The 12,523-nt window shown below is 45.3% G+C and overlaps 1 protein-coding gene across 2 annotated transcripts in view; it reads right to left on the bottom strand.

Annotated features, from left to right (window-relative positions):
• SYT16 (synaptotagmin 16) overlaps positions 1-12,523 on the bottom strand; it is a 38,149-nt gene that overhangs the window by 17,044 nt on the left and 8,582 nt on the right. For both annotated transcript variants that reach the window (XM_082762481.1, XM_082762482.1), the window contains exon 3: positions 1,866-2,122. In XM_082762481.1, the coding sequence (XP_082618607.1) occupies positions 1,866-2,122 (257 nt within the window). The remainder of the gene's footprint in view (positions 1-1,865; positions 2,123-12,523) is intronic.

The raw sequence follows: 12,523 nt of genomic DNA, 5'->3' as shown, positions 1-12,523 counted from the left end.
GTGACCTTTCCGTGGACAACCAAGCTGTCGCGATCCCACAGGCTGGTGCTTTCAGAGAGAGCTGTGCTATCTGGGACTCACCTCTCTACAGGTGTTCAGCCCACGAATCTTATAGATGCTTGGTCTTCTTTCTGTGGAAGTCTTGACAAAATTCCCATTGGCTTTCAGGGCTCAGCTGGGGCTGCGAGTGCTTTGTGGATGTATTGGCTACACAAACTATATAAACAGTGAAATTGAAATCCAAGGAAAGTGTGGGGTCTAGACACTACATCTGAATTTATTTATTTCCCTCTTCCCAGCTCAGCTGTGGTGGCGTCAAGCTAAGTAGACTGATTGATACTGTATGTCTAACCCAGTCGCTCAGGACAGAGCCAACATCCATTTCACTAGGTAAAATAAGTCCATTTCTGCCAGAGAAACCTGTGAGAGCAGCTAATTACGGACTAGGCTTGAAATGGTATTTGTGGTTCCACGGCAGGGGCATAAAATTATCATTTTTGTCTCTAAAGAGAGGAGCTCTGAATGAAGCATAATAGAGCTTGGACATTCCTGGCATGTCAGAACATTTAGTTCCCGTAATAAAAAGTCTTTCATTAATCCACACAATACCTTTGGATGAGTAGCTGCTCGTAGTAGACAAACCAGGACTCGTGGATATCTGCCACCTGATGCTATAACCATTGTTTGCATTTTTTAACTGTACGTGCCAGGAGCGAAACGAGAGATGGATTCCAAAGAAATACAAGTGGAGGACAGCTGAGACATTGCAACGCGGGCATACCACGGCAATGCACATCAGATAAAGAGGAGGAGGAACGAGCCTCAGATGGGCAGACAAACACTGTGTGTCAGGCACACAGCAAAGAGAGGCCTGGGCTGCCGTCGCATGGAGTTCCCATGTGTTGTACGGTGCTTTGTGGGACTGCTTTGTGCAGCAAACCAAAATGCTCCTTTAAGGCTGGAGCGTACGCACCGAGGAGTGGCTCTCCATCACTTTAACCAGCTGCAGGCAGCATGCTCGGAGGAAAGGAACCTTGCCCTCAAAGCCTCGTTGCTCGGAGTACAGAGGTATTAATTTCCACAGCTGGAGAACCGTCTCCTTTAAGTCAGGCAGAAGACGTGACCTTTGTGTGATTCTTTTAATATGTCTGATGCAGGCTGATATTTTTTCAGAAATTCAATCTCGTGGTAAAATAATAATGAAACCAAACACATCACGCAGAAAGAATATGAGAGAAAAGAGGGATGCTAAGTCATCAGGCATTTACAAGTCCTAAAATCTGTAACGGTTTCCTGAGGCTTCAAAATAAAGGTGCAGAACCAAGGGAAAGCAAAGCAGCTCTAACCCCATTCCCTCTCCTTCCCTGGAAAGATGCCTGCTATCAGTGGGGACCCTGGTGATGGTCACTTTGCCAAGTCACAGGCACCAGTTGCCTCTAGCTTTCCAGATGCTTCCCATTGCCTAAGCCATAAAAACCTTGTGGAAAAAGAGGCAGAGATCTGACCCAGGGACAACACCATATTTCCAGGCCCACACACTGCACATGCAGCCAGTTGCAAAGCCCTGGGCCACCACAGGGTGCTCTTTGCTAACTGATGGTAAATGCTGGTTGCAATTTCAGTTCAAAGACCGAAAGTCAGACATCAAGCAAGAAAGCAGCTTCCCTGAATGAGCGTTAGTAGCAAGAGGTACAATACAAGGAACGGGGGAAACACACAGAGAGGTGTGTGCTCACGCACACAGGAGAAACATTACCTTCTGCTGTGCCGATCAATTTTTCACTTCATTTCTCCCCTAACGTTCTTTGGCCCCCAGTATCCTTCAAAATCTTACACCACATGTAACAAAAGACAATTCACTGTACCTCAGGGCTCCACGCTGATGAGCTGTCAGTAGCATCATTTCCTTCAAATCCCTGGTTGGAAAATGCTGTCTCCAGTTCCAAACATCCATCGGTGGCTTGCTGGCTAATGCCATCAGCAACGCTGGACTCCATCCTAGGCCCTTTATGCTGCCCAGCACCCCTGCTCTCCATTGTTCTTCTTGAATCAACAGATCCGTGGTCATCTTCACGATAGGGTAGGTTGTCTTGGTAACTCAGTTGGCTTAGTCCATCCAGATCTAACAATTTTTCAGCAAGAAATTAATTTCAGAGGGATTACAATGAAATCACTTCCCCTCTCCCTCCCAAAATGTGTCTTCCAAACATTATTTTTTTTTATTTTCTTTTTTGACCTTGTCTTCACGAGGCATTGGGAGGGGTTTCTCAGGAAGGTAGTGGTGTCACAGGTGTTCAAGGAAAGGTTGGACGTGGTGCTTAGGGACATGGTTTAGTGGTGACATTGGTGGTAGGGGGACGGTTGGACCAGATGATCCTGGAGGGCTTTTCCAAAGTAATGATTCTAGGATTCCCCTGTATGCCAGAGGCAGTTTCTACTTAGGAGCACTGCTGCACTGGACGTGCAACAAATCTTGTATACATCAGCTTTTGGTGGGGTGGAGGTGGCTGTTCCTTATTTTCCACATCCTGAATGGAGAAACTGGTTTCCCTTAGTTGAAGGAGCTCACCACCACATGCAGTATGGGGTATTCAAGAGCCTTGGGGTTGCTTTGTAGCCCCAAAGCAATGGCTTCCACGAAAACATAGATCAGACAAATTATAAAAGAGCACAGCATGGCCCTGATGAACAGATATTAAGGCCAGGTTGGATGGGGCTTTGCACAACCTGGTCTAGTGGGAGATGTCCTGCCCATGGGGTTGGAACCAGGTGGTCTTTGAGGTCCCTTCCAACCCAAACCATCCTGTGATTCTGTGATATCAGCAACTTCCTTTTATGAAGGAGGAGGAAAAGACAAGAGTCAGCATGGCCAAGGGGATGGAGCGGGTAAGGAAAGGAGTTTCACATGGGTGAGAGTGCCACCACGACCTCATCACCCATCCCTGAGGGCATGGGTACACGCTATCAGCCCCACAAGCCAACCAGGAATTTCCAAACTCTATGTTTGGGCTAATTTGTTCCACAGGTGGCTGAAGCAAGATGTATTCCCCAATTTCCTCGACTCTTACTTTGGTTTTAGTTCATCTGGTCCTTAGACATCTACTTCATGGTTAAATAAAGGTTCATTAACAAGAACAAAACGATCTCCTTTGGTTCAGAGCACCACAGATTCCTCCTCTACGCCATCAAAGGCTCAATTTTGAACACAGAGCACTTTACTCCAATGCATCAGCGAGAGCACTCTGCGTGGAGTGACACAAATAATTACATGAGCAGGAACGCGGATGAAAATAACATCGTGATCTGGCCTTGAATACGCTCTGCAAACACCTGCAGAAGAAAACCAAGGACCTTCCTCCTTCCAGTGAATCTGATGCCAGGCCTCACTTTATGAACACAGAGAGCCAGGCTCTGCCTCCATCACTTCCAAGTAAGCAAGGAGCAGTTTCAGTGAACAAAAAAAAGCTGCACCTCCAAACAGCTGTTGAAAGTAACAAAAGCAGATTCAGAAACACAGACACTCGGGATGCAAAGGTTTGTTCTCATGAAGGTCATTACCATAAGACAACCACAACATATTATTTGAGTTTGGCCTCCAACTCAAATAACAGTAATAATCACTGTGTTAAATAGAAAACAATGTCTTTGCTTTGGTTTAGACGAATCAGTATCTCCATTCTCTCCACATCCCACTGTCTTGAGCAAAAAGCCCAAATCCTTCTGAGCAGAAGACATTCCGTGCTTGGTCCTAGGAGCAAATACGCTGTTTCTGATTCACATCTGCCCCACAGAACCAAACCAAAAGCACAAAGGGAATGGGAATGGCACTCAGGAGCCATTTCTTGGAGGTGGGCAGAAGCTCTTGTCCCCCCTCCTTGGCTGCTCTTTCAGTCAATGACCAGGAGAACCACCTTGTCCCCTTCCCTCTGCCCACGAAGGGCCTCCCATGAAGGGCTCTCCCTGTGGGGAAGCACCCCACAGCTTCACAGTTATGGAGCTGTTCTGAGGTGTGGGAGATGGTCCTTCAGGAGAATGAGGGCTCCCAATCCTGATCTCCCAAACACCAGGTGAGTGCTCTTCTCGCTCCCTTCTAACATCCAACAGCCACCCCATCTTCTCCTCCTCCTCCCAGCTGGCACACCTGGTCCTGAAATCAGGAGCCCTCATCCTCTCCCTCTGCCCCGAGCTGAAACCAAGCGAGGGTAGGAAGTCATTTGATTCTTTGCCATTACTCCCACTCTTCCCTACAACGTCAGAAAACAGAAACGAGTAAACATGAGAACACAGGCGAGAAACAAAATAACCGAAATTCCACATACACAAATTTACTTAGAGTGACTGGGTACAGGCGCTCCTTAAGGCATTCAATTAGCAAGCCAACGTCTAATACACATTTTAAACAGTGGGTCATCCATCAAAGCACACACCACACAGCAGGCTTTCAGAATAAAACGCTACTGTAGTAAGAAATTATCCTCACACAATTGTCTTGTGGTTTTGACTCCTGCTGGGATAATATCTAGATCAATAATAGAGGAATTTTCAAAAACTACATTAAAGCCATAAAAGGCTATTCATAACAGGAAAACTCCAGAAATGTATTAATAGAGCAAGCCATTTCCCTAAGACTCAGGGAAAATTAATGTGTTAGGAAAGCAAATGTAGTATTCAGGGAAAGGAAGGGAAAAGGTGATTCACCAAAACCATTTAGAGAAACAGGCTGGCTTTTTCTTTAAATTTAAAGCAGTTTGGTAAGTGATAATCACTTACAAACACCAGTATTAGGGGATCATTACAGGTAATAGCCCAGCCACGCAGACTGGAACAACTATACATCTCCAATTACATCCGTTCTGGTGTTATATTCACACAAAAATGGTCAAAACAGAAGTTCTTCATGTAAGGGAAAAGGTCATAGCAGTAAAATGCCTGTAATTTACTTGAGAGAACTTTAAGGAAGAAAATGTCAACTGTCTTATGAATACCTGACATGAATAAACAGCAGAGCATCACAGATATATGTTGAGACAGCCTTACCTAACTATCTGAACTTTAATTAGCCAGGAGTCCCCTCAGAGCAGCAGCAGCAAATTCTAAACTTAAGGGCTCTGTACACTAAAAGAGCATGTTTGTTTGTTTGTTTGTTTTCCAGTCCTGCCCCACAGCCTTTCCCTGTTGTGTCATGTGTCACAAGTCACGATGAAGGCCAGGTGAACACCAGGGAACATAAATCACCAAAAAATCAGGAAAGTTTGCATTCAAGGTTGCAGAACTGGCTGTAAAGAAACTGAATTCTGCCAGATGAAATGATGAGCCTCACCTGCAACACAACGGGAGCAGAACTCCAGCAGGTACTGGGATGCAGAAGCATCTCTCCAAGGATACAGGGAAAGCTCAACACATCCAATACTGAAAATCAGGCTGGAAAAAACTGTGAAGACTCCTCTTGAAGCAAATGGTTTGTCTAACCTAGAATATCTTTTTCTTCTTTTTCACAGAAATCTCCCAGTTCTATGGATTACAATGTGCTAAAGAAACATCCTGAGAGGCCTCATCAGTCCCTAAAATGCACTTCCAGAGTTAAGAGATGAAGCCCAGTAGATCTTGCTAATATAATACCAAATAGTTTATTAACCAGCAAGAAACACTGAGATGAAGAGTTTAACGTGTCTCTCTTACTTGTGCTGGCCAAGGTGACGTTTGCTATGTGGACTGCAGTGAATCACTGTTTTTACGAGAAAAAGTCTTTTCTTTGTGATTTTCCAAAATGGCAGAAACTTGATCCCTTCTTCTAGACCGAACACAAACACGTGTGGAAAGTTACAAGCTTGTAGAGGTCAAGCACGGTCAAGAGAAAGGAAGGATTTCAGGATGGATCTTGACACTTCCGGACTGGGTGGTGATTTTGAAGTGCCTCTTCCTGAAAGACTGGCAAGGCACCGCAGCAGAGACATGAGGCAGTGGGACTGGAGCACTTTTGCCCTCATACAGCACTACTCCCCTGCTAGATCCCCCATTCCAAGCCACTCTTCGGTGCCTCGGCACCGCGTGCTCCTGTACACCAAACCACAGCAGACACGGGGAGACTGAGCCCTGCTCTGCCCCTGGTTATTTTGAGATTAGCCATCAAAGTGCTAAAAAACTTCCCAGAAGAGCCTCGAAGAAGCAGAACCATTACCTAATTACTATAAATCTAAACAAAAATGGCTTGTAAATTTTAGGGGCTAAAGAGAAAAAGGATCTTAAATTTCAAGTGACATTATGCAATCAGGCCAAGATTGTTTAATTTACCACATGCTGGGTAATTGCATAAGAAGACTCCATGTTTCCAGAACTAAAACAGGCTCTTTATTAACAGGGTGATTTGCAGAGAGGCTGTGGGCAGAGCTGGCATTCAAGCCATTCAGCTCCCCAGAGCATCCTCCAAACACCTCCTTCCTGCAGAGCACACTCCTCTTCCCAGGCTCTATTCAGGTTACTACAACGCTTTTTAACGGTTGAAAAGTTCGGGCTAAACAAGTCCAAAGTGCCGACCGTGATGACATTCAGAAAGAGAGGGTCAAGGAAAATCTCATTTAAGAACAGGATGTGTGAAGACTTTGCTGTATGCCAAGGCTGAGTGGGAGAGAAGCTATTCAGGGCCCTCCAAGATGCTCAGCTTCTCTGGATGCCTAAGTCTGTTGTAGATTTCTGATTCTGTAAAAAAAAAAAAAAAAAAAAGAAAAGAAAACTACCAGTTTGAAGAGACCCGGCATACCCGGGGACATGAGGTTATAGTAATTTGTTCATAACGAAGGGTCTGATTTTGAGCTTAATGAGGAATGAGGTGGTGAACCCAATGTCTTTGTTGAAAGTAGGTTCCAGTATCTGGTTTAATCTAGTTCCTGAACAGCTATTTAAATCATATCAATATCACCTCTGAAAAGTTATACCAATTCTTCTGGCACAACACGGTGCAGAGGAGTTCAATGGAGAGCCATGTCTTGAAACGATCAGAGGGTGAATTAAAACCAAGCAATTGTATTTCAAAATTAAGGCATTCTACAGAACTGAAAACAGAGGGCACTTTCACAGCTCTTCCCTCTAATGAATTTCTCCAGATTTTAGAATGTGTTCAGGCCAATTTTCTAAGTAGCTACATTTTTAAATGCATTCCATCTTTGTTTGTATAAAAGAGTCATTACATTAGTCCATAGAAGATCATAAAATTCTTCCCTTCTGTGCCATAAATTTTTAGTTTCTGTCATTGCCTGACATTTGGCGTATGCGCTGGCAAATGATCCAGCATAATTCATTCACTGTTCACCTTGTGTTTGCAAAGCTGCTGCAAAAGGAGACATGCAACTTTTGCTAAAAGGCTTGCTAAAGAAATGACTTAAATGGCACAGATCAAAAATATATTAGAACAAAGTCCTGCAGTCTTTATTCTGGCAAAATAATCCATAAAAACCCCTGGGGATTTGGAGCCAGAACTCAAAACCAATAGACAGTCAATGGAAAGATCTTCGTGGACTTCAGCAGGGCTTGGATCCAGACGCTTCTCCCTGTAAGTATTTTAGAAATGAGCTGCAGGTAATCAATAGGGAAAGCCAGTTTAGTAAGAGAGAAAGGGAGATCACATTCAGATACCTCTGTACCGACTCCTCATGGCTGGAGAGAAGGGGCTGAACATGGGTCTACGCTCCACACCTGCTTGTGGTGCTTTTTCAGATACTCCTGATCAAAAACTGTGAGCATGACATAGATCTCAAGCTGCTTAATCACCTCATTCATCGCTGAAGATGCCGTCAGTTCTTCATCCACCCCGTAACTATTTACTGGGAGAAAACGACAGCTTGGGCTTTAGACAGTCTGCTGCCCTTGGCCAAGAAGCCAGATGAAACGGCACACTTCCAGCTCCCAGAGGGACCTTCTGGGGACAGACAGCTGAGCAAGGGCTTGAGGAAGACTGGGGAATGAACCTGCCATGGACCTGCTTCTTCAAGCCTCAGGAAAGCCTCTGGATGGCATTTTGTATCAGCAGCAATTACAAGTTATTAGACCTTGCCCACCTCTGCGCTTCACCTTATTTTGTTAATGCATATATTTAACAGAGCAGAACAGAGTAGGACAAAACATACACAGGGAACCACTTGTAAAATCCTCAGCCCGTGCAAAGACAAAGCAATCAGCAGAGTGCTTGAAAACTTTCTTGTCCTTGCATTTGCCTTCAGCTCCTGCAAAAGAGGAGAGGGAACTTCTTTTGTGCAGAAAAAGCAACTCAGCCCCGACCTCCTCTGGGTAACGCCACGAGTGCAGCCACGGCACATGGCTAACAGGCACTGCTGACTCCATCTGCCAGCAGCAGAGGAACTCGGGAGACCAATGTAAATCGTAACCTTTAAAAGTGCAGATACACATTTGAGCACGTCCCCACGAACGCCCTTCCCCTCCTTCTCCCAGCACGTGCTCTGCCTACGAGATGACTGCACCCTCATTAGCGCGGAAATATCTGCCAGCTGGGGGAAGGAGGGCTCAATACGCACTATATATACTTGGCCTTGCCTTCTCGGGGTGAAAACGTAGCAGCATTTCGCCGATCTCCCTCCCAGCAGGAGGCTCTGACCCAGCAACACGCACGGAGAGGGAGCCCTGGGGACGATGGGCAGCCGGGGCGTGCGTGCAACGCTTGTGTACACGCATGTGAACGAGCCAGATGTCCACCGTGGCCGACCTGCTGCTTGCTCTTGAGCACCAAGTGTACAATAATGGTTGCCAAGACTCGCTTTGATAATCGCCATGGCAAACCCAAGCAGCTGAACAAATGAGCAGGGCAGGCAAGCGGGCGGAGGGCAGCTTTCTCGGGGAAAGCGCCTTCCCTCACCTCGAATCTCACTTACACCGACCACGTGGCTATCGGTGGGGAAACAGCATCCTGCCTTCACTAGGTCACAGGTTTTTAATAGACCTCCATGACAACTGTGGCTGCTTCTCCATAAGCACATGGGCAGTGACGATGGGGCGCTGGAGCTGGCAGCACCGAAGCAACCTGCGCCCAACTCCAGCCAGCAGAAGGTGACTTTTTCCACGTCCCACTGGCAGACCGGAGCCCCTCTTGCTCTGATTTACCACTTATCTGGCAACAAGGCTGCTGCACCTTCTAGAAAACTGCTCTCCGTTGGAGGAAAAAGCTAAACGCCCCTGTTGTGGTAAAAAAAGAAAAGGGTTTTAGGCATTCGTTTGTAAATGGGCAGTGCCCAGTCATCAGAAAATGTGATTATTTTTACATACGCCCTTAAAAGTAAGTTTCTTTGAAATTGCTTTAACTAAGAATTATTTCAAGTTGTAACAACCCTTCGGTCTAAACGCGCTATGATCTGTCCTAATAATTGAAACGCATTAAACTAAATATTCCTTTTCCGCCAACTGTGCAGTCAACTCACTACCCACAGCTCATGCAACCTCCGCAAAATTAATTTCAAAGCTCAGCAAATACTGATAACCTCTACTTTACACGTATCTCCTGGGTATTCAAGGCACAAAATAAAAATTACTTCACTTTAAACAAAAGTGTGCTTTTCACTCAGTTTGCCAAAAATCTGGGGTAAAACATTATCTTTAGTAACTAAGCCATGTCTTTCAGCATTTGCTAATGAATGCGTAACATTAAGATCCTGGGTCCACGGGCACGAGGCTGTACATTTAAAGGATGTGTACTGATGCTGTGTGTAAATTAGGTTATTAAAAGAAATTTTGCAGAGGCCACATGGATCCCACGTTCCTGGGGCGACCTGCAAACAGAGGGGATCCCCTTCTCCAGGACAGTCAGCTCAATTTGTGGTCATTTGAGAATTCAGTACTGCTTCTGAGGGTGCATAACTGAGGAACGCCTGATTAGGTTCATTTCAAAGCGGGGGGTGCAGGAGAGAAGACAGATACCAGTGCTCGCTTTGCAGCAACGCTTGTGGGATTCCTTTGTAAATCTGCAGCAAAAACCTAAAGTTAGCTATCCAACTGCAGCCTTTAACGGGGCTGTTTCATCGTTTGTTTCCACAAAGCTCACAATTTGCTTTTTTTAAAGGAGTTTTTTAATGGCAGAATACATTGAGCCAAATTACATGTCTGTACCCTCCACTGAATTAATCTACTGCGTCTGGCTTGGGCGAAGGGAGGAGTTTGGCCGGGTTTTAGGGATTATTGGCCTCTTGACTTTGACTCCAACTGCACAAATCCCCAGAGCATGACTGCATCACCACTTGTTATGACACGATGCTATTTCTTACTTGCATTCGGAAGCACACAGGCTAATTAAACAGAGGCACTGGGGAATCTGTAGCAAATGCTTGATACGTCTGCTGTTGAATCCGTGCCTGAGCAGCAGACAGCTCCATGTCAGCTTAATGTCTCCGTATTAATAAAACTAACTCTTCCCAGGGGAGGGAAAAACGTTCCCCATTCAAATATACAAGTGTCCTGATTAGGAAAGGACAAGGGGGAAACATTTTCTGTATCACCATGGAAACTTAAATAAAGGGCCCATAATTACAATCTACATTCTGGAAAGATAATGAATACATCTTGAGATCTGCAGATGTTGCGTAGCATGTGCATATTTCTAGCAACTTCAACTCAATTGCTTCTATGCATCATCTGCTTCACAAATCAGCTTCCCACCACTCTTAAGGAAGCATGTGAGTTGTTTTTGTTTTATTTTTTTTTTCCAAGGATGACAGCATGGGAGGAAGGAGGCTGACCTCTTTTTCTTGCAAGGTATTCCAAGCTACCACCGCTTACCCCAAAATTTCAAACACCCAATCAGTTACACAGTTGGCTTACAGGCATCCAGCCACACTGAGCTAAAATGTAGGAAATAAATAATTCAAGAATTCTCTGCAGCATTACCAAGTATAAAGAATAACTTAGCATTCGTTCAAAGCTCATCCAAGAAAAAAAATTACCAAATAAAAAAACACAGCGTAAGTGTAAAATATAGATGTACCGCATCCTGTCTGCTTGCATGTTAAAAAAAAAAAATACATATATATAGTGATTTTGGCTGAGCAACGAAAAGTTAGCAAATAACAAATTTCTGCTCTCCTATACGTTTAATGCTGCCCTTCGCTTTCTTCCTAAAGATTTTGATTCTGCTTTACTGAAGCCAGTGAAAGCTTCCATGGGAGCAACCATCAAGCCCTGAAGGAAGTAGAAGTGTGATACCAAAAAAAAAAAAAGTATTTGATCATATAAGCACAAACAATATCAGTCTATCCATGCATAATGCATACGCTTGGAGGATCCCAGGAGCTCTCGGCGCAGTGTTCTGTGCTATTGCACAGCCAGTCACATAGGCCTGGTCCTAAAATTTTCATGATGGGGATGACACAGAGAAATGGTGATCTGCGCTGGCTCCTAACTCAGCAAAACCCAGAGCTGCACGCAGAATAAAGAGAAGGGCTTCTCTTTGGGAAAACCGGGCCTGCTGCAAGCAATGGGTTTGCTGGAGCTGCTCGGAAAGGAGGAGGAACGCTTTTTAAAGGAAACATATGGCAATGCACATGGAGCTGCTACTACCGATTTCTGTGCAACTACAGCTTTGATTTGCACAGTGGCCTCAGTCTGGTGTCTTCTTCTCACTCTTGCTGTCAACCAGTTGAACTGGGAGTGCAAATCAACGCACAGAGTAATGCAGCTACCGGCTGCATGGGTTTGGCTAAGGAAGGGGCAACTCCTGCCCTCGTTTATGCTCAAAACTACTTGGAGATACAATCCCATCGCCAAAAAACCTTCTTTTTATACAGCAGAAACCCAATCCTGAGCAACCACCCAGACCTCAAATGTATATAAAACGGGTAGAGAATGCACAGAGAAACATAAAACCCCTATTTCTGCATATGCCTTAATGGACTGTGACCAACACAGCGCTTCACCTGCGCGTTTTCTTTGCACTCAGGCCTGAGTGGTTTTGTTCCTTTTCTATAGGTAAGGGATCCAATTGGGTGCCTGGTGTTAAACATAAGCCCCCTCTTTGCTCGAGGACAAGCGGCGGTGTCCTCTTTGTGCCACAAACCCACCTTTACCTCTCCATCTGTCCTCACCCCTGACCAAATCCGACGGGAAGCTCTGCAAGGAGAAGGCTCCAGGTGCAATGCAGGCAGGGAGAGTCTCAGCTTGGCAGCTTTCAGAGCAGGGGAAATTTCCAGCAGAAAGCGAAAAGCAAACAAAAAAGTCAAGGGGTAATCAGAAACAAGGCCAATTGCGGTATTTGGCGCTGGCCATCAGGCACTTGTAAAGCCGAACAATGCAGCAGTCAGAGCAATAAACTCCAATTCTGCACGCCGCTGTGCAAAGAAATAGAGACCTGCCCACAGAACACAGCGTGACAATCAACATCTTTTCCTACCGCTTTTTTCCTACTCTGAAATTGGGATTTTAAAAATAGGAACACGGGACTCGGCTTCGAACCGACTCCTGCGTTGCTGCCCAGGGATCTTCCATGGCGAGAGGCGATGGCAGCCAAGGAGCAGAAGCAAAAACCAGCCCTGGC

This window comes from Aythya marila (genome assembly GCF_965140915.1).
Source record: "Aythya marila genome assembly, chromosome: 5".
NCBI lineage: Eukaryota > Metazoa > Chordata > Aves > Anseriformes > Anatidae > Aythya > Aythya marila.
This window is presented reverse-complemented; position numbering and strand designations above follow the sequence as displayed.